We start from the raw sequence: 22065 nt of genomic DNA, 5'->3' as shown, positions 1-22065 counted from the left end.
CTGTTTCAATTTAAGCTAATCCAGGGTAAGTGGACCCAGTTAAATTGCTCCTGTAAAAAAATAAAACCTCAACTCTGTTACTATTTTTTAGAAATTCATTTGCATTAACTCTTTAAGAAAGCACCTTTCATGTTACATGTTGTTTGTTTATAGAAAAACAAACTTCATATACTGTATGTGGAATTTGACATCTAAGTAACCTTTTCTTGGCCCAAAATGGTTTCTAGATATTAAGTGCCACTTCATTTAGCGCTATTTTTTGTATATTAGCTTTTGTAAATTACATTTTAAAACTTACCTGCTGCTCTTGTCACACACAGTTTTATTAAGGAATCAGGAAATGACTTCCAAGTTTAAAGCATTCTGTTCTACTACTTCCAAGGTCCTGAAGAACACCATTTTAGAATATTACGGAACTGGCTTTTGATACCTCTTATCAATATAAACAAAGACACATTAACAACTGAATATTTTGAAACCAGCTTCCCTTTTTATTTTGAAAATACACACTGAAAGTTACTTCCCTTCAATTACCCATAAAGCTGAATTTCTGTTAAGTCTTCATAGAAATGTAAATAGCTTAACTTTTTCTTTATTGCAGTTGACTTCATTTCCATGAAAACATAAACATTAATTTTTGTTTCAAAGCAGGCAATTAAATAAAAGAAAAGCATAGTCAATTATTTTGGGCAAGTAATGTTACAGGTTGTGCAACTGTACTGCTAACAGTTGTTTCTAATATACACTGGTGGAACAAAACTACATTGATATTATGTTATCAACCTGTTCTCTCATCCGCTCCAAACATAGGCTTTTCTTGCTGAGAAATTATTCATGTTCTGGTTAGTTCTTTTTTTAAGATGATGGGAAGCTTGGTTTTTACAGAACTAACCCTTTCTAGATGATAATACTAAGCATCGTTGTCAAAAATTGCATAATTGTAAGTTCACATGAGAAAGTTTTAGATTCAGAATTTTTAGCTAATTGATGTTTACATAATTTTAGTAATGTAGACTTTGATAATGTTGTAAGTCTCTCATAATGATTTTATGGATTAAGATGTGGTCTTTTCCTCGACGCTGTTTCATCTTCCTTATCTTCTTCTTCTTCATCATCTGAATAATCCACTAATCTCATTGGGTTATCGGTTCCATTGGCATCCCCAGAAGAATGGGAATAAGTAAATTTGAGGTCACCAGAAGATGTTCTTTTAGGAAGATTCACCTTGTCTTCATTTTCTGTTGTTTTTTCAGTCTCCATAGATGTATCACAATCATCTTGAAAATCACTTTCCAGTGGTTTCATACCTGATTCTCCTTCCTCTATATTTTCTTTATCTTCTTTACAAGATACTTCATTCTTTCCCAAGTCTCTGGCCCTTGACAATAACATTTTACTATTCTGCAGAGAATTCAAACTCTTTTGACTCTTTCGCTCTTTCTCTTGTTCATATTTAATCTTCAAATTTTTGAATGTCTGAACATATTCAATCCATTCAAGTGTTTTGTAAAACTTTTCAACTACATGTGCAAGCAGAGACTTGATATTTTCCTCTCTTATATATTCAAACAGTTCAATAACAGCTGAATTCAACATATTGTATCGAGTTCCATTATTCAGAAAGGCATTTACAACCGGCTCAAATAAATTTCCCTTGATGATGTAACGATTATAAACTTCATCTTTAAGGCCAATTATCCTTCTCATAAGGCGAAGAGCACATAAGACCAAGAAAGTGTGTCTCGACTTCATCAAGATCAAGACATTTCTCAGCAAGTCTTTTCGCAAAATATAGTATTTTATGTAATATGTGTGATGTTGCACACAAAAAGTAAGCAGCTCTAAAATTATGCCAAGCAGCTGTGCTGTTTGATAATCATGGAGGCAATATTTGTTGTTTATGTCATCTCCAAGTATATGATCCTCTTCAAATGTATCTTCTGATGTAGTGGCCCAAAGTGGTAATATTACGTTATGCATACATTGTTTATAAAAGAAATTTAGAAATTTACTTCTTTCACATTTCTGTGGCATCGCTATCATGTTGTCTGGATCAAGTATAAAACGAAGAAGTCCCATTATATGTAAAGCACCTGCTTGCTCAGGATCAGTATCACAGATCATTTGTTTAATGACTAAATTAATGAGAAGGCTACCTTTTTCATTCTGCTGGTCTTCTTCTAGTATGAATTCTCGGATCACAGATGGACTATGCTCCACCAGATAAGCAAATATGTCAATAGCAGATGACTTTATTTGAAAATCATCTAGGCTCATTATAACTTTAATAGTGGGAAGAATTCCCATTTGTGTCAAAGTTTTGAATAGTGCATCCTTGCTTCGAGGCTTTAATATCTGAGCAAATGCACCAAATTCCTTGAGAAAAAATAACAATTCGTGCCGCTTATCATTATCAATAGTCTTGTCCTTTAACTGTTCAAATATCTGAGGCAAAAACTTGTCATCTGACTGAAGCATGTGGATTATCTCCATCTTGTTGAGGAAAATAAAAGTTTTAAGAGCAGTAAGACAATTCTCTTCCAATACCGATGGTGTAGGGAGAAGAATGTCTTGAATATACTGTACCCTGTATGTCTGATGTATTCTTTGTCTAAGTTTACAGGTTGTTATCGGTATAACTTCCTTGAAATTTGCATTTTGGGTCAAGAATTCCCTATGTTTTTTTGGCTGATCCAAAGCAGGGTCATATTCAAGGCATCCTATCACACTCATGATGCACTCATCAGAAAACAAGATCTCAAGCAGAGCTGTCTTGTCGAGGAAAAATATTCCTTTAATAATTGTATGTAAATGGTATAAGCCTTCAGTGTATCCCACGTTCTCACAGGATTGTAACAGCTGCAGTAGTTTTTTAATATAGGTCTCATTTTCTAAGACCAGGGCCAGCCTTCTCCTACGGAGAGGTGAATCGAAAGCTGAGGTAACTAAGTTAGCGATCTGTTTAAGTTTACTGAGTTCACAGTTAGGCAGTTCATCCAAATCATCGGTTTCTAGCGTTTCATCAATTTCTTCTTCTAAATCATCTAAAAGGTCCTGTGTGACGTTGACAGAAGGGTCTTTACCTTGAACCCGGCAAATGGCTTCCCAGGTCTCATGACAACCTTCCGAGTCTCGGAAACTCAACGCCATTCCGTGGTTCTCAGCTTCGGACCAAACAATTAATGTGTCTTTTTGTTTCTGATAGGGCGTATCTGGGAGTACCTCGGACTCCAGGATCTGCGAGTCGCTTGATTCCGACCTAACTACCAGAAACACGCCCTGGGATTCTGAGGGAACTGAGGTGACGTTCCCTGAGCCTAGATAATCCCATTGTTTGTTCTCATTCAAGGCATAAAGCTTTACCCGGTGACTGGGGTTGTCCGCCATGGCGAACTTGGGGATCTTTACCTTAGCACTGCTCTCGGAGGCGAAGTTTTCCGAGATACGCACACCCGGAACTGACCCGAGGTGTAGCTGCTATGGCTGCTACGGTGGCCGAGAGGGCTTCTCGCGATAATCGCGGCAGAAAAGATGGCGGCGAAGTCGGGGTCACAGCGGCCTGGGCGTAGTGAGCGTCAAAGCGGCACTGGCGGCTCCGGAGGTCAGTAGGGTTCCCCGGAGTCCCACTACATCTCCCTTCCTTCTCACTACCCCCTGCCTCCATTTTGCTCCCCCATACTTTCTTAATATGCCCTTCAAAAGGGAGGCTCTCTCAGCCCTCTTAGGGCTGCCTAGGAAAGCCTCGGTTTGGGCAGGATTCTAATGATTCTCCCAGGATTCCACTCAAAGGAACGTTGTATACGTATCAATGCACAATGCCACCTGGCTTACAAATGGAGGCTTAGGAATTGGAGCCAAGCACACTACTCTTCCCTTGATAGGTTTTGTACCCCCTACTCCCCCAAGAACCATTTTCATTCATCAGGTGTCTGGAGGTGGAGCCTTGGGACCTTAAACAAAAGAAAGCTTAATCATTCATGTCCTTACCAAGTCCACTCCTGACATTTTATGTCAAGAAAAGCCCTCCCCCCCCCCAAAAAAAAAGAAGCAGGAGCAAGTGAGCTATGAGCCATTAACAATAGCCACAGATGTGCAGTAGGGTCTTATTCATGAGGCTTGACTTAAACTTATATCACTCACTTATCTATTCTCCAGGAGGATATTGTTCCAAGAGGGACTTGGCAACTCTTTCAGCGCTTACTCTGAAGGTCTCTCTTTTGGTGCAGTGGGAACTTTTTTTTCTCAATTTTCTGTAATCTATAACCATATTCCTCATTCCTAGGAAAGAAATGGGCCAGAGGGAAACAGTAAAAAAAAAAAAAAAAAAAAAAAAAGCTAAGAGTGAATATGGAGTATCACAGAGAAATTGTTTTATTTTTTTAAGGTTTTTTAAGAGAGAGGAACATTAATCAGTTGCCTCCTGTATGTACTGAGACCAGGGATCAAACCTGCAACCTGCATATGTGCCCTGATAGGATGCTCAACCAACTTAGCCACACCAGCTAAGGCCAATTGTTCTATTTCTTACTAAATATGCTAATAATAACAACCACAACCAAGTAATAGCACTTGAGCATTTATTATTATAATTATAATAATAAAAGAGCATCAAGTTCACATTTCTTATTGCTATTTCTGCAGTAGATTCTTTCAGTAATAATATAATTGAACAAATATACTTGAATACTTATATGTTCAAGACACTGTGACAAGGACTTTCATATATTTTTATTTAATTTTCATAATAACCATAATATAGGGATATTAAGCACCCTTTTAATATCAGGAAACAAATTTAGAGACGTTAAAGTAAGTAGCCAAAGGTCACACTGCTAATAAGTTGAAAAACTCTGGTTTGAACACATCTTTCTGATTCCAAAATTTTTTTTCTCAGCCACTGAACTATGCTGTCTCATTCTTTTCTTGGCCTTCATTACACTTTATTTCACATTCCTTCTATCTATATAATTTGTAATCAACAAAATTATCAAGAGAAGATGAAAGTCACGCACTTCCTCCTTTAGATTCACATCTGTGTGTAGCCAACTGAAAAATAGAAACTTGTCGATGGCAACTCTGTTAAATATAATTTTAATAGTAACCAAGTTGATTTTTGATGTCACAGCAACTTCTGCAGTTTTCTTAAAAAAAAAAAAAATCCCACCAAAAAACTTTAACCCTGTTATTTCAAGGGAAAAACTGAGAATTGGGCCACATCAAGTATATTTGGGCTTAAAGAGTCCTGTTTGTAACAATAACTTCATTTTACATAGCATTGAAGGTGTGTGACAATTCTTAACTAGACACAGAAAAACTCTTTCACATACCTTTCTTGCAATGTCACCTCCAGGAGTTTATAGTACAGGAATATTCCCTGGACAGGACAGCTGGGACACTTGGGGATTGAATGCAAATACCATCATTTCATGAGAAAATTCAAATCAATGCTAGGAGTTTCTAATTTATAGACATTTACAAATTCTAAATAATACTTAGACATAAGGATTAATAAATGACTAATGCTGGAAGCCAATTCCACCATGTCAGCAGGGCTGAATCATCTGGAAATGGCTGAGGGAATTTCCCCAAACCTGAAAAGGATGCATAAATGATTGCTTGCTGCCAGACAGCTGGGGGCATCTTAAGCTACATGTTATTGCCTCCTACTGGCCAAACACCTGAACAGCCAAAGGCAGTTCCTCCAATCTGGCAATGGATTCTGTATACCAAACCTTATCCTTTGATGTGTATATCTACCTTGCCTTAGGACAAATTGTATTAATAAAAAGCAAGGAGTCCAGAGAGACAGGAGAACGTGGTTTCTTTAGCCAAGCTCCTCTGGTCTCCCAAAATGCCTTCCAAAATTATGTTTAGTCTCTGGACTCTTTATTAATTTACACACAGTGCCTTCTCAAGATTCCTGAACCCTTCAAGATGCTGGATTAAGACCCCCAGCAGACTACTACAAAAATTTATATATGTGCTAGTTTGAAACGCCTGTCTTATTTCAACAAGAGAAAATATGCAAATATATGATAACAATAATGACATGCATATTCATGTCCAATTTTTTTCTCTGCTGTGATTATATAAAAGTTTCTTTCAGAATCAATTATAATGCTTGTCAGTTGTCTGAATCTGCTCTCAGGTTTTATTCTCTGAGAGGTAGTCAGCACAAATCTATGTGTTGTCACAATTTTATCACAGGGAGTCTCCCTTAGGCCAGTGAAGGTCCCATTATCTTAACTAGGTTAACTGGAATCTCTTTACAGTCTAAAAGAGCCTCAAGTTCGAATTTCTTATTGCTATTTCTGCAGTAGATTCTTTCAGTTTCTGTCTTACTTGGTTTGGGAATTAGAACAATGCTCTTTTTTGCTTCAGTAGTTCTACCTACCTAAGGTTATCATTTTGTTTTGTTTTTGCTTTGTTGTTTTTCAGAGAGCAAGGTAATAGGAATTTTTAAATGTCACATTCCTGGAGTTGTGTAAGTCCCTTCTGTAGGCATTATTTCTTTTTTATTTAATCCTCATACAATAATGGCTTGAGGAAGATATTATTACTATCATATCATAGAGGAAAAACTTGAAACTCCAAAACTGAATTGAGCATTTGGTTCAAACCTCTGCAGAAAGTGATGATGCTAGGATTTCAAAGTAGGCCTGTAGCATTCCAACTTGCTGTTCCCAATGTGCCATGCTTTTTCATAGACTACACATAGATTGTTATAACAGATGTTTAAAACAATATGATTTTTATCCTATTCATTGCTATTTGAAGGAAAATCTTTGAGGCTAGTTCAAAATCAAAATGGCTAGGTTTACTCTTTTTTTGATAATATATTTTTTATTGATTTCAGAAAGGAAGGGAGAGGAAGAGAAAGAAACATCAATGCTGAGAGAGAATCATTGATCGGCTGCCTCCTTCATGCTCCCTACTGGAGATCGAGCCCACAACCGGGGCATGTGCCCTGTCCGGAAATTGAACCCTGACCTCCTGGTTCATAGGTCGACACTTAGCCACTGAGCCATGCAGGCCAAGCTCTAAATGTCTTTTTAAAAAAATAATAACAAAGATGTTTTTATTGATTTCAGAGAGAGGAAAGGAGAGGGAGAAAGAGATAGAAACATCAATCAGAGAGAAACATTAATCAGCTGCCTCCTGCACACACCCTACCAGGGATTGTGCCTGCAACCTGGGCATGTGCTCTGACAGGGAATTGAATCAGTGACTTCCTGGTGCTTGGGACAACGCTCAACCAACTGAGCCACACCAGCCAGGCTAAATGTCTTTTCAAAAAAAAATTCTGTATTTTTTCCCCACTCTGAACTGATAAAATATCTTTGTAAACATAGGTTTTATAGCCCTTTGTTTTTTTCATTATTCAATGGGATGATTCTTTATAACAATTACATTAGGGAGCTTGCCATTAATTTTTCAAGTTATATCTCTTTTAATGCAGTTGTATATGAAAAAGCCCTTTTTAAATTTTCCATTTGAGATTATCTAATTAATACCTTTCTTCTCTCTCCTACACATACAAGCACATGACATCCATAGCTAGAATTGGATTCCTTAAACTGGCTTCATTATCTTGAGTAACTATTCTTTTTGCTTTGAATATCTCCAGGTAAAGAGATATAACAACTTTCATGGATAGTATTTTCTAATATCATTCTCTTAGTACCAATAGGACACATTTTTTGCCTTTCTCTAAAATAAAGCTTCCAGTTTTAATTTCTTCTTATTCTCCATTCAATGACAGGCAGAGAATGAAGGCTCATACAGTATAAGCTACATCATTTTCCTTCATCTGCAGGTAAGTGCCAATCTTCTCCAGGCCAAACACTCCTGATCTTACCATTGCACTTATAATTTTATTTGTACTAGTAACTGATTGTTAATCTGACTTCTTTTTGTTGCATTTTCTCTATTCACAACAAATTCTAGTTGCATATCTCAAAGAGAAATATCATTCCAACATTTAGCAATTCTAAATATCTTTAAAGAAATCCTTCATTGTTCTATAATTATACTTTCTTAATTATCTAATCTCCATGTCAAGTGTACTTCCGTTGCCTGTGGCAATATAAGCCTGTGTTTCACTTTAATTCAACAATGGAAATGAGAGGAAGAATATATCTGTTTTGCAGTATTCTTGAAGCCGCTCTGAGCACATACTTACAGGAGTCTTTGCCATTTATTAAGAATAATCAGTAAAGGAAAGCAAAGAAAAATGATAAGGCATATCCATTCCCTAGGGTTCTAATGTTCAGGCTCAATGGGAGTCCCCAGGGTATTTTAACACCTAAGGCTTCTGACAATAAATCTGTCTCTTAGGTCTTTTCAGTTATTTCAGGGAAGTGTCAGTAGCTCAGGGTAGAAGAAGCAATTATCCCTACACAGAATATAGTTCAAGGAAAGAAAGGGAGAAACCTAGTTAGTGATACAAGGTACTGAAAGAAGAAAACTTATAAAGAAAATAAAACAGCACATTGAAAAAAGTACAGTGATATACACTGAATGGCCAGATTATTATGATCTCTGAACACATAATAATTTGGCCACTCAGTGTATATCTTATATAATAAAAGGCTAATATGCAAATTGTCCCCTCTACCAACCACCCATGTCCCCTCCCCTGGCCAGGCTGGCCGGACCGCACCCATGCACGAATTCATGCAATGGGCCTCTAATCCTATCTAATAAAAGAGTAATATGCAAATTGACCATCACTTCAACACATAAGATGGCTGTCCCCATGTGGTCAAAGATGGCTGCCCCCATGTGGACACAAGATGGCTGCCACAAGATGGCCAGCAGGGGAGGGTAGTTGGGGGGGACCAGGCCTGCAGGGGAGGGCAGTTAGGGGTTACCAGGCCTTCAGGGGAGGGCAGTTAGGGTGACCAGGCCAGCAGGGGAGGGCAGTTAGGGGCAATCAGGCTTCCAAGGGAGCAGTTAGGCATCAATCAGGCTGGCAGGGTAGTGGATAGGGGGTGATCAGGCTGGCAGGATGAAGCAGTTAGGGCAATCAGGAAGACAGGTAGGTGAGCAGTTGGGAGCCAGCAGTCCTGTATTGTGAGAGGGATGTCCGACTGCCCATTTAGGCCGGATTCTACTGAGATCGGGCCTAAACGGGCAGTTGGACATCCCTCGAGGGGTCCCAGATTTGAGAGGGTGCAGGCTGAGCTGAGGGACACCCCCACCATGCACGAATTTCGTGCATACACACACACACACACACACACACACACACACACACACACACACACTGAGTGGCCAGATTATTATGCGTTCAGAGATCACAATAATCTGGCCACTCAGTGTATATTTATTACTTGTTTTATATTCAAAAGGTAAGTGTAGATAAAGTAACATATAGCTATATTCATCTCTATCTACATTTGCATCCATATTCATATCTCACTCTCATATGCACACATATGGAAACAGACCTGGTGATAAAGAGCTCAAACACAAAAATGCATACCTCAACTTGAAGCCATGGCTCTGCCAGGCATTAATCATGTTACATGGACAAAGTACCGACTGAAAGGAATTTTAGAGACAAGAAAGGTAGTTTTAGGGAAAGGGGGTCCAGGGAAAGGAATGCATATGTGATGGGAGGAGACAGCTCCTAGACAGATTGTTTATTTTCCATTCACAGAGGATGGAGGAATGTTACAAGATAAGGGGAAGAAGAATAGGGGGGCACTGGTTGGGCTTTGAAACTGATACCATGCAGGAGAGTGACCAATTAGGAAAGCACGGGGGACATAAATTAAGGAAGGATCCAATTAGAAAGGGTCATGAAGAGACAGCTATCTGAGACAAAGAAACTCAGAGGACTGATTTTTTTTCCATTAGAGCATCTTTTCTCCATTTGGAGACCCCTCCCCAGAGACTTCCCCTGTGGGGACCCCCACCCAAGAGGGAGTTTGTGTATGCTTACAATAAATTTTTACATTTTTGCGTAAAAATATTTTAGTCTGCGAATTTTATTCTTCAAATTTTTTAGGACAAGAACTCACAAGGAGAGTCCACTCACCAAACTCCGCATGTCACTACTATGTCTGGGCTTCAATTCCTGTATCTCTAAAGTGGAACCATTTTACCTGCCTCATCTGGTTGTTATGGGATTTAAAAAGGTAACAGGCATAAAACATCTAGACTGGTGCCCAGTGAAGTTATTATTTAAACATGTTGGTTCATTTAAAAATCATATACCTGGGGAGGGGGTGGGAGTGGAGAGGAGGGGTCAATGTGGGGAAAAAAGGGGACATCTCTAATATCTATAACAAAGATAAATTTAAAAATAAAATATTAAAAAAATAATATACCTGAATAACAAAAATGTGTTCTTTAACACATTTCATTCTTTTTTAAGGGGAATGTGTCCAAGAAACTGAAGGCTTCTTGTTGTTGGGTGAGTGGCTAGGTGTTAAATGCTGATTTAGCAAGCCTTGGATATGCTTACTATAAGAAAGGAGTGAATATTCAAAGACCTGAGGGGGTTGCATAAGAGATATGAAATCCCTCTCCCCACTTCCCTGGCCTGAGCACTACCTCAGGTGAAGTCAGCCAAGGAGTACCTCAAAAAAAGGAACCTCAGGATTGACTTCCTGCCTGGGAGGCTTTGGAGGAGGGGCTGGTCCAAGGAGGATTTTGGAGTGAGATGGTGAGTGCTGTGTAATAAGAGTCCTCCCCAGGAGCCCATGGTACTCCAGGTAATCTTGCCCATTCTCAATGCCCTTGCTTTTAATTGGTTTTCCTGTGAAAATAGGTCAGGTTGTCCAGTTTCACTTACAGCTTGAGTCCAAAGCAGAGTCAATCTGTGCAATCTCAACCTTTTCGTGGGTTACTACTTAAACAAAAGGATTTCAAATTGCTGAGAACTTCCTTTAAGGATAAGTATTTTACCCTGAGTAGTGAACTTTCCTACAGTGGAATTTTGATAATCAAAGTCAAATTTCCCAAATCATGTATAGTTTCTTCAGTTAACAATTTACTTTTCAAATTTTCTAAATTTTTCCAGTCAATTTATATTTATATTTGAAGATATTTATACATCTGTTATAAAGAAAAATAACATTCATCTTCAAAGGGCTAGCAGTTTTGCAAAATACATTTTCCCCTCATGAATGTTAAAGAGCACAGCTCAGGAGCTAAGCAGTCATATTAGATTCAGAATATTCAGAGGATTAATTCTGGATTTATTTTAGATTGTCAGTCTGTCACTTGGGTAAGTCACCTAACTCCACTTTTTTGCCTCAGTTTCCTTTATGATGTCATTAGAATAATAATAAGACTACTTTTCTGAGACTGGATGTGGGAAATGAAGTTTAAAATATTTTTGCACCAAAATTTTGCTATAGAAGTGCTGAAAATATCAGAGAACTGGATTTCATGCTCAACTAACAAAATGAATTGCAGTAATGTTTAAATGCAAACCAATATGCTGTCAATGATTAGACATTTAAAACTGGAATTGATATTTATGAAAGTTAAATGAAGTTATTTCAAGTATCCAATGAGTATTGTGTGCTTCCTATGAGCCAGAGAATTTGCTGATGACTCAAAGGTGAATGCTAAGATGAATGCTCACCCTTAGTTTTAATTTTCAGTCTTGAAAGGAAGACAATTAAACACCTGTAATATAAGCCATTATAGGAGCACACAAGGCAACTTAGACATATCAGGAAAGTCTTCCAAGAGAAAATAACGATTAACTTGTATCTTGAAATAAAATCAGGATTACAGATGTGTGTGTGTACAAGAGGAGAAGGAACCACAAATAAGAAGAAAAGAAAAGCAGGTGCTAGGTTTTGAAAATCATGTAAACTAATTCAACTTGAAAGGATGAGCCTGGCCATTCCTATCTATATTACAATTGTGTGGAGATGGAGAAGGAAAGCAAGCCAGGAATATTAATAAAGAATGTTGGGAAATCTTAGTGAGAGATGGTTTTGATTGGGACTACAATTTTAGCAAAGGGTAAGGAGAAGTTATTCAAGAGACATTTAAAGGTTTTAATTAACAGAACTTCCTGATTGATTAGAATAAGGGAGATCAGGGCAAGTGGAGACACAATCCTATATAATAAAAGCCTAATATGCTAAGTGTCCAGTAATCTGGTTGTCCATTCAACCAATCAAAGCATAATATGCTAATGATATGATAAGGCCGCTCAACCGCTCGCTATGAGGTGCATTGACCACCAGAGGCCAGACAGTAAACCAGTCAAACAGTCTCTATCATGTGCACTGACCACCAGGGGGCAGATGCCCCAACCGGTAGGTTAGCTTGCTGCTGGGGTCCGGCCAATTGGGACTGAATGAGACGGGCCGGATAGGCCGTGAAGCCTGCCCATGCTGCCTCCCCGGCTGGCCAACCTCCTGCCCTGATTGTGCACTGGTGGGGTCCTTCAGCCTGGGCTGTGCCTTCTCGCAATCCAGGACCCCTCAGGGGATATTGGAGAACCGAATTCAGCCTGATCCCGCAGGCCAGGCTTTGGGACCCCACTGGTGCAGGAATTCGTGCACCTGGCCCCTAGTAAAAAAATAATTACCAACTTGGTAGATGGTGATGTATCTCAATTAGAAAGATTAGTGGGTTTAGGTGGAAAGATAGTTTAGTTTGGACCAATTGAGGTTGAGGTACTTATAAGACAGAATATCACAGTAATAGTACTGTGATATGATATAATAATTATTTAATCTTTTCATTCTATTTATATGGATGTGACACAGTGATATTCTGCAGAGAGCCTTTGGAGGGACTTTAGAAATGATGAACTGAACTGAATATTTGCAGGCCAGAAAGCTGTTCCATCAGAAAAGTTCAAGTTAACTCTCAAGGCTAAAGAGAGAAGTGTCTGCATATTCATAAAGCATCACTGCAATATTGGCAAGTGAGATTATATTTATCTCTTGGCCTCTCTTTTCTCTTACTTAAAACATTGCTTTTCTTCTTTTTTTGTTTGTTTAATTCCTGCCAAATGCTATCAGTATATCAAGAGATAAAACTGTGATTCATAAGCTGTGAATGGCCAAGTTGAGAATTGCTGCCCTCCTCTCTCTTCCACTGTTACACCTGAGGACAAGTTGAAAGTCGGCAACTCATTGAAAGACTGATGATACATTCTGTGCTTTTTCCTCACCCTTAAATTCCTGGAAGTAATGGTGAACAAGAGCTATAATTATTTTACCAGCTCTTACACCTTTTCTTTCCTGAAAAGGTGTAAGAGCAATATATAGGACATAAGCCGCTTTCCTTGAGTAGATTTAAAATAGCATTTTTATTGGTCTGGAGTTGTCTGGAATTTGCACTTTCTTGTTCTGACAAGGAGTGTTGAACAGAAATGATTCTAGGCAAAACGGGGAAAGAATAAGTTTAAGTTTGTGTATTTTAGTTGCCTCGCTGGACTTTATTTTGACCTTTTTCTGTGCAGTTGTTTCCCCAGTACACTATTGCTGACCCAGTGCTCTCTTTGAACCATCATTTTGCCATTTAAACCTCAAGATACTACATTTTAGGCTATAGAAGGGAGGATGTCAATGGGCTTTTGCTAATTAGCAAAGTTAAATGAGCCCATGTACAGTTATTCAAATACAAGTAACAAGCCTAAAAATGTTTCACATTTTTAACTTAGTAAGCCTTATGCAATAAATCTGTCCATTCTTTTTAGAATTAACATGCCGAAAATGTGGATTATTAGCTCATCACTTAAGTGGCCTGGTTGCAATGACTCCATTCATTTGAGTTCAATCTCAACTATGATTTTCGACAAATATTTAGTCTCCTGTGTCCAATTCTGCTTTGTAATTATTTTATTTGGGGATAGATATTTTAGACTTGATATCCCAGAAAGCAGTGCCTTTCTCAGTTACATACAGAGGTTTAAATATTGTTAACACTGTGCCTCCAGGTAAGGCAAAAATTTCGAATTAAAAAATACTAGTAAGCGCCCCCCCCCTTTTTTGAGTAGTAGCAGTTGTAATTATAGGGGAGGTACAAAATTAAAGATCATTTTGAAAATGTAAATTTCCTCTGCTTGTTATTAAATTATATACAAGCTAGAGAGTGGATTCATGCGTTAGTAAATCCTTTTTATTTGCCTGCTGAGAAGAGAAAGTTGTCTTTTGCTAGAGCCATTTAATTCTTTAAAAGTAATGAAATATCTGAAGGCATCTCTACTTAGTTTTAAGAGAAATAAATATAGGGTGTCTCACCCATAAAGAGTTAGGATTACATTTGTTTCCTTTGTGTGAAAGATACGTAATTTATAAGCTAATGAGTTGTAAAGGTCTTCTCATAAGTTGAATCATATTATCACTCCCAGATTGTGAGTAATCAAATGAGTAAGATAGTCAAACTGTTCTGTAGTAACTCATTCAAGTTTATTTTACCTTAATGTATAAAACAAAATTCCTTCTTCTTAAATGTGCCATGAAAAGAATGCCCAGATAGAGAGAAGGTTGTAGTTAGTAGAGTGAAAATGGAGAGAACTCATAGATGGCATTCATATAATTATTTTTCGATGAAGAGAAAATTCAATTGTTAAAAAATTAGGAATAAAATTATTGACTGTTTAACAGCTAAAATATAACTACCATTAGATAACTTATTTTTTTCAATAAGCTTATTTTCTTTTGCTTTTATGGCTTCATCCTTATGGTACAGAACCTTCTCTAATGACTCCCAACGATCCTGCCTCCTGGTATTTACACTTTTGTGTAAACCCTTCATTTTTGTACAATAAGCATGTCAAACTCGCGGCCCGCAGGCCCCATGTGGCCCACAACAAATATTTTTGCAGTCCAGCCAATATAACTGTATGTAAGAAACATTTTAATAAAAATGTTGTGACTTAATTATTACAACATCCTGTTATACATCATCTATATATATAATAGACAAATATGCAAATTGACCATACCTCCAACACACCCACAGGCCACACCCACCATCCAATCAGAGCGAGTATGCAAATTAACCCAAACCAAGATGGCTACAGCCACAGAGAGCAAGGTTTCCTAGGTAACAGAGGAAGCCAAGCTTTCTGCCAGCCGTTGCAGGCCTAAGCCTCCACTCAAGCTACAAAGTTTCAATTATAGAAGGTAAACAAATTCAAACAAATGGTGGCAGAATGGAGCTTGAGAGAGCAGGCCAGGGTTGCCGCCGGCAACAGGGGAAGCAACGCTTTCCACACACCCTGGCCAGGCCCACCTGCTTAAGGCAACAAAGTTTCAATTATAACCCCAACACAAATGGCTTCAGGCCTCAGAGGGAGCTCCAGGGTTGGCTCTGCTCCAGGCTACAAAGTTTCAATTGTAGAAGGAAAATAAATTCCAGATACCAGGGCTTCCCTTGGGTTGCCAGGGGGCATGGCCAGCCTGCAAACCACCACAGGCCCCTCACTCAGGCCGCCCCACGCCCCAAGGGTACCCCACCCTGATCAGGGACACCCTTCAGGGCAAACCAGCTGGCCCCCACCCCTGTACCAGGCCTCTATCCTATCTAATAAAAGAGTACTATGCAGATTGATCATCACTGCAACACACAATATAGCTGCCCCCATATGGTCAAAGATCCTGCCCCCATGTGGACACAGGATCGCCACCACAAGATGTCCAGCAGGAGAGGGCAGTTGGGAGGCACCTGGCCTGCAAGGGAGGGCAGTTGAGAGGGACCAAGCCTGCAAGGGAGGGCAGTTGGAGGTGATCAACCCTGCAGGAGAGGGCAGTTAGGGGTGACCAGGCCGGCAGAGGAGAGAAGTTGGGGGCAAACAGGCTGGCAGCAGAGTGGTTAGGAGGTGATCAGGCTGGCAGGCAGAAGCGGTTAGGGGCAATCAGGAAGGCAGGCAGGCAAGCAGTTGGGAGCCAGCAGTACTGGATTGTGAGAGGGATGTCCGACTGCCCGTTTAGGCCCGATCCCTTGAGGGGTCCCAGATTGGAGAGGGTACAGGCTGGGCGAGGGCCAACCCCCCTCCATGCACGAATTTCGTGCACTGGGCCTCTAGTTATTAATAATGAACTACAACATTGGCTAATGACTGATTACTATAATCGTGTTGCATTCATTTCCCTTACGCGCCTTACACACAGGTGCACCATTTCTCTCCACTAATACCAGCAGCGAATATTTTAGCAGCCGATGGCCACATCATTAGTCTTGGACTGACTTGTTTGGTGTGTGGAACAGGAAATATTTTGCTTTCTGAGAACAAGAAAAATAGGTTTATTTGCAGTATGCTTATTTGTGTAGTTATTCAGTGTCTGGTTAAGAAGGCTAAAAGGCTAATCCTATAACACTTTAAGTTGAACTTTCCCAACATTTAGAGACTTCCCAGAGAAGTAGAACCAACTGTATAACTGTATTGTCAACCTAAAGCATAGTAACCTCTATTTTGTAAAATGGCTATTTGAAATTCTCTGCCTTTTAGATGGTCCCTTATTCTGTGAGTAAACTCTGCTATTTTTAGATGGTCCCTTATTCTGTAAATTAACTTTACTTTTTAGCTGCTTGAATAATAGGGAAGATAAGCTTAGCTGTCTGACCTCGTAGACTAGTCATCTAATGTAAGGTCCAGAAAAACCCTTATTTGGGAGACAAAGGGCTGGAAAGATATAAAAATGGAAAGCTTCCTCCATGTTTTTGATCAGAATTGGAGAGACATCTTTCTCTAAGCCCACCAGCGTAATAAAGTGTAATTCCATTTCTCTAAGCATTGCTTGGTTTTTCTCCAGTCTTCTGTAACATGGTAAGTTAATGTTCAAGAAAAAATATTAATTTTTATTAAAATGTTCTATTATTTTGTGTTAACAATGACTCATTTATTTCAGCCCTTTATCTTCAGAATGTGTCTATTGAAATAAACCTACGTTTCTATGAAAATTGAGCTTTTGTGTGTTTTTTTTTGCGGCCCACATAAACTTAAACCTTGTTTATTTGGCCTGCGTTAGCCTTTGAGTTTGACATGCTTGGTGTACAGGCTCAACTTAGTGACTTACTTCTAAAGAACAGAATATGGGAAAAGTGAGGTAACTTCACTTCCAAGATGAAGCTATAAAAGACTGTGACTTCTGTCTTGCTTACTCTCTCTCTCTCTCATTCTGGTCCTCTGTCTTTTCTTTCTTACTTGTTCTGATGAAATAAGATGTCATCTGAACAGGCCTTTGTGGTAAGAAACTAAAGGTAACTTCTGACCAGCAGCCAGCAAGAAATTGAAGCCCTCTGGCCAACAGCCCTCAAGGAACTGCATTCAGATACAACCATGTAAGTAAGCTTGAAAGCAGATCCTTTCCCAATGTAGCTTTCACAGGACATCATAACACTGTCCAGCACCTTCTTGAAGATAGTGGTCCCTGAGCCAGAGGACACATGTACTAGTAAACTGCACCTGGCTTCTTGGCCCAAGGGCCAATGAACTAAAAATTCTGTGTTGTTCTAAGGCAGTAATTTTTGGAATAATTTGCTATGGAGAAATATGTAACTAATAAAGTCCCAAATAAATATGCATTGCTATACTGCATTTTTTGTATTTGTATTTCTATTGTGTATAAATTTATCAAAGCTCAGTGACATCTGTTATGTAAATTAAGTCTTTATAAATATGGAACATGTATATAATCCCAGAAGCCATTTTAAAATTGGGCTGTTTTCATGCTGAACTTTGTCACCAAAGAAAGAGAAAACATTGTTTTGAATTTGATGGACAAGTAATTTCTCTATCCAGTATAATTTTAATCTGTGGTCCTGAAAATCATGGTAGATCATTATAAGCATTTTGAATGGGAAATTTTTTCTATGCAAGAATTTAGCCTGGCCAGTGTGGCTCAGTGGTTGAGCATTGCCCATGAATCAGGAGATCATGGTTTGATTCCCAGTCAGGTCACATGCCTGGTTGTGGGCTCAATCCCCAGTAGGGGGCATGCAAGAGGCAGCCAATTGATGATTCTCATCATTGATGTTTCTATCTCGCTTTCCCTCTCCCTTCCTCTCTCTGAAATCAATAAAAACATATTTTTAAAAAGAAGTTTATATTACCTGATATTGGGAAAACAAAAATGCACCCAAACATTTCCACATCCACCTGGAGAGTGTCTATCATATTGTTTCTGGATTAGAAGTACAAGAAATTCCTGGATGAGTTTCAGTTTGTCTATGAGCCCCCTCCCCTCAAATCAATGTCAAATACTATGTGCTTGTGTGCATTTTTCCAGTGAAAGGGGCATGACTTTCTTAAGATACTAAAAAAGGCTCATGATCTTCATATATGTTTAGAGTGATTGTAAGACACCACAGATTAGTTTTGCTATGGTGGTTGAAAGATTGTTTTAAATACCACAAGAGTTAGTTGATTGAGTAAATCAGTTTTATATTTATTCAACACCTTTACTGAGGACCATGCTAGGCATTAGAATTACATCACTAAAAAGACATGAGTTATTCCTCTTCTAAGGAGCTTACACTTTAATGGGAAATCAGACATTAATCATGAAGAGTTCTGGGAAGACAAATTAGAAAATGTTTGGAAGCATATGACTAGGTGTGCCAGTTATTTGCCTGTTTGCACTCAGATCCACTCTTTTCCCTTCCTTGTTCGGTTTTATATTACAAGGGCTAATCCTGAAAACACTGTGCAGGCTCCTCTACCATCTGGTGTCTTTATGGGTTTGACTAGGCAGAAATTTGGACATGGATACTTCTCTCTCTTTTCTCTAGGAGGATCTCTCAGCAGTGGCTCTGTTTCCTCCTTGGGTATAGCTCCAACTGGGCAGCTTCTGCCTCTGTGCTTCAAGTATCCATTTGGTGGCTCCAACTCATGATACCTGGTAACTATTTTCTTCCCTAGACACCAGCTCGAATCATGTTGGCAACATCCTACAGCTGTGAATCCATGGGTACCTCATCTTCTGTTTGTTCTGTCAGTTAATCTAAATAACACTTTTATAACTTGTATCTTATATAAAATTCCATCTGTTGACCTACCCGGTATGGGTTCTATTTTCTAACTGGTCCCTGATTGCTACACTAGGGCACTGAACCTGGTTAGGGAAGACATGTGTCAGGGAGTCTTTCCTTGAAGTTGTTAGATTTGAGCTGAAGTATGAAATGTGAGTATGTATTCACAAAGTTAAAATGGGGAAAGACAGACAGGAGAACATTCCAGGAAGAGTATGTGCTTTTAATTTTCCAAAACTTGAAGGTCTGTGTTATAGGTGTTTGGAGAGCAATGTGGAAGCATGTTATGAAATAAAATATGTAAAATACTAAATTTTGCAAGGCTTTAGTCAATTTTAACTATTTTGGTCTTTATCACAACAGTGATAAAAAGCCTTTCATGGGTTTTTGAACAAGTGGTTTTGAGCAGTGAGGTGACATGTTCAAATGTGTATTTTTAAATTTGTGTCTTTTCTAAATGTGTATGTAAAGGTTTAACAGGTGGAGAATAAATTAGGAAAGAGTATAAGGAGATGCTAGGGCAAAAGGTGAAATATTATTATAATAAAGAGGTGATGTTAGTTTGGGCAATGCTGGATAAAATCCTAAAGCTATTCAAAGTACTTAGTGATGCTTTGGATAAGGGGGTGAATCACATGAGATAATGGAGGTGGCATAATTGATTCTCCTTAGCAAAATGTGAATGATGATACTGTTGACTGGGTTAGACAAACTAGAGAAAGAATTTTGGGAAGAAAAGTTTATGTTGGATATCTTTACTTTGAATGTCTTTGGGGAAATAATAGAAACATTTATTTGTTAGGTTGGCAGTATTGGATTTATCATTAATAATCCCATTAATTGCATTTATTTACTTTCTTTTGCTCTGTTGGGTGGCCAACTAGCAAAGAGTTGATCTGGACATATAGATATACCATCTGTGATTGTTATTACATGACTTTGTTAATTGTGATCTTGGTAAGTTAAGCATTTCTATTATAAAATATTTTAAATAACAGCTTGGAAAGTATAGTTTTCTATAAGCATATATTATTCATTTTAGTGCTTCTATGTCCCATATCCCTTGACATATACTAGATGCTTAATAAAATTTTAGAAATTTGAATCTAATGATGTTTTTCTAAATGACACCTACTTTTGTCCCCTTCCTGACTACCATTGTTAATTTTATGAATTTTAGAAAGCAACGACTCTTTTAGTTTGTTGTGATAAACATGGACCAATCTGAAAATTTCGGTGTGAGGAAAAATCAGAATGTCACATATTTTCTACATTTCAGAGGTAAGTTAATGGAAATAATCCTAATTCCAAACTCCAGTGCTCAGAAAATATAAATTCCTTTAGGTTCAATGAAAAAGAGCTAATTACCTCTACTTGTATACATTTCTTGGCATAATTTTCTTTTATCTGTATTCTTTCTTCATAACTCATCCTTAGACATGGTATTTCAATATTTTTCAAAGTATGTGGAATGAAAATGTGTATATCTGTTTGAGTCAAGTCACTAGAGACATTCAACAACTTCAGCCATACCAGGAGAAAAAATCTGATTTTTCAACTTGGCTATACATGGCACTTTGAGAATACTCCTTAAAAAAATCTGTAAATATTTTAAGTGAACTATCTTATTTTAGGCTTTTGTAGAATGTAAGTATAAGGAGATGTAAGTATAAAGAACCTGTGGAGAAAATGTGGAGGGCAACTTCCCTTGACTGCAAGTTATTAGATTAATTCACATGTCAGTTTCATTTCATTAACATTTTAAACTCTTTTCTTTATGTCAGGAAAAACATCAGTCAAAATCACATACATAATCTGCTATTTTGAGATGACCACTCTACCTTTACAATAGTGTCTCATTTATGTTTTAAGTATGCCTGCGGTACCTGAAAGGGTAATTCTAAACTGTTTTGTTTTTAATTTGTCTGAGTATATTTTTGGTGTCTTCATTCTGTGTATTATGACTTTATTAAATCAGTGATAACACAGCATTCCAAGTAGCTATCTTCTCTTATCTGGGAGCTGTTTTTCCTTTTTTTTTTTTTTAAGCTGCTCTTTCAAAGATATATTTTTTTATATATCAGCGAGGAAGGGAGAGGAAGAGAAAGATAGAAATGCCAATGTTGAAAAACACAAAAGAAAAAAAAGAAAAGAAACAGCAATGATGAGAGAGAATCATTGTTTGATTGCCCCACACTCAGAATTTAGCCAGCAACCTGGGAAAGTTCCCTGACTGAGAATCAGACTGTGATCTCCTGATTCATAGTAGGTCAACACTCAACCACTGAGCCACACTGGCTGGGCTCAAAGATAATTTAAGACAACATTACATTGACCCAGACCTCTTCACTTACAGATTTACATTAAACATTTTATATATGTTTAACATGAATTTTGGTAAAAATTTATGTGAGTAATGCAAAGTTATTTCAATAAGAGATAGTGTTCTACCTCAAACAAAAGAGAATACACTGTTTGTTCAAACATCTGTGCATAGGCTTTGGATTTTTCACAATCCAAAATATGGAACATGGACTTGGAATGTTAACCATTTATTAATACAAGACATGATGAAAAGGTGATTTTTCAAGTAGTAAATGCATAAAGGTTATTTAACTTTTTGTTAAATATTGTGTAACTGGTGCTGGGAAAGAAAACCAAATTAATTGAATGGCTTAATTTGCAAGATTATAATAAAACCATTTAAGAAATACTTTGGGCCTGGCCAGTGTGGCTCAGTGGTTGAGCGTTGAACTATGAACCAGGAAGTCATGGTTCGATTCCCAGTCAGGGTACATGCCTGGGTTGTGGGCTCGATCCTACACATCCCCAGTGGAGGGCATGCAGGAGGCAGCCGGTCAATGATTCTCATCATTGCTGTTTCTGTCTCTTTCTCTCTCTCCCTTTCTCTTTGAAATCAATAAAAACATTTTAAAAAAGAAATATTTTGGTATTAAATTACACTACATCAAATTATGTCACTTAATATAAAAATCAGGTCCTTTATCCAGATTTGTATATATTTATTTCCACTTTACTCTTATCTACTTGCCTTTATTAGGTTTAAAGTATGAGAGACTGTTATTGTACACAGTCATGGTT

The 22065-nt window shown here is 38.0% G+C and overlaps 1 protein-coding gene across 1 annotated transcript; it reads right to left on the bottom strand.

Annotated features, from left to right (window-relative positions):
* Positions 1 to 468: 468 nt before the first annotated feature.
* On the bottom strand, positions 469 to 3387 carry LOC103298431 (serine/threonine-protein phosphatase 4 regulatory subunit 3B-like). Its single transcript, XM_008155205.3, has 2 exons — positions 1881 to 3387; positions 469 to 1721 (listed from the first exon to the last, which is right to left on the bottom strand). The coding sequence occupies exons 1-2, from the start codon at positions 3385 to 3387 to the stop codon at positions 1048 to 1050; spliced, it is 2181 nt and encodes a 726-aa protein (XP_008153427.1). The 3' UTR covers positions 469 to 1047.
* Between the last annotated feature and the right edge of the window lie 18678 nt (positions 3388 to 22065).

Source organism: Eptesicus fuscus, chromosome 1, assembly GCF_027574615.1.
Source record: "Eptesicus fuscus isolate TK198812 chromosome 1, DD_ASM_mEF_20220401, whole genome shotgun sequence".
NCBI lineage: Eukaryota > Metazoa > Chordata > Mammalia > Chiroptera > Vespertilionidae > Eptesicus > Eptesicus fuscus.
The sequence above is the reverse complement of the archived record's forward strand: the minus strand, read 5'-3'. Positions and strand labels throughout refer to the sequence as shown.

Bases quoted from the DNA above. Each gene is read 5' to 3' on its own strand.
- LOC103298431 (XM_008155205.3), bottom strand. From the start codon at position 3,387: ATGGCGGACAACCCCAGTCACCGGGTAAAGCTTTATGCCTTGAATGAG. The intron at 1,722-1,880 runs ATGATTATCAAA...TCTTGGTCTTAT, and splicing joins AAACAACAAATATTGCCTCC to GTGCTCTTCGCCTTATGAGA.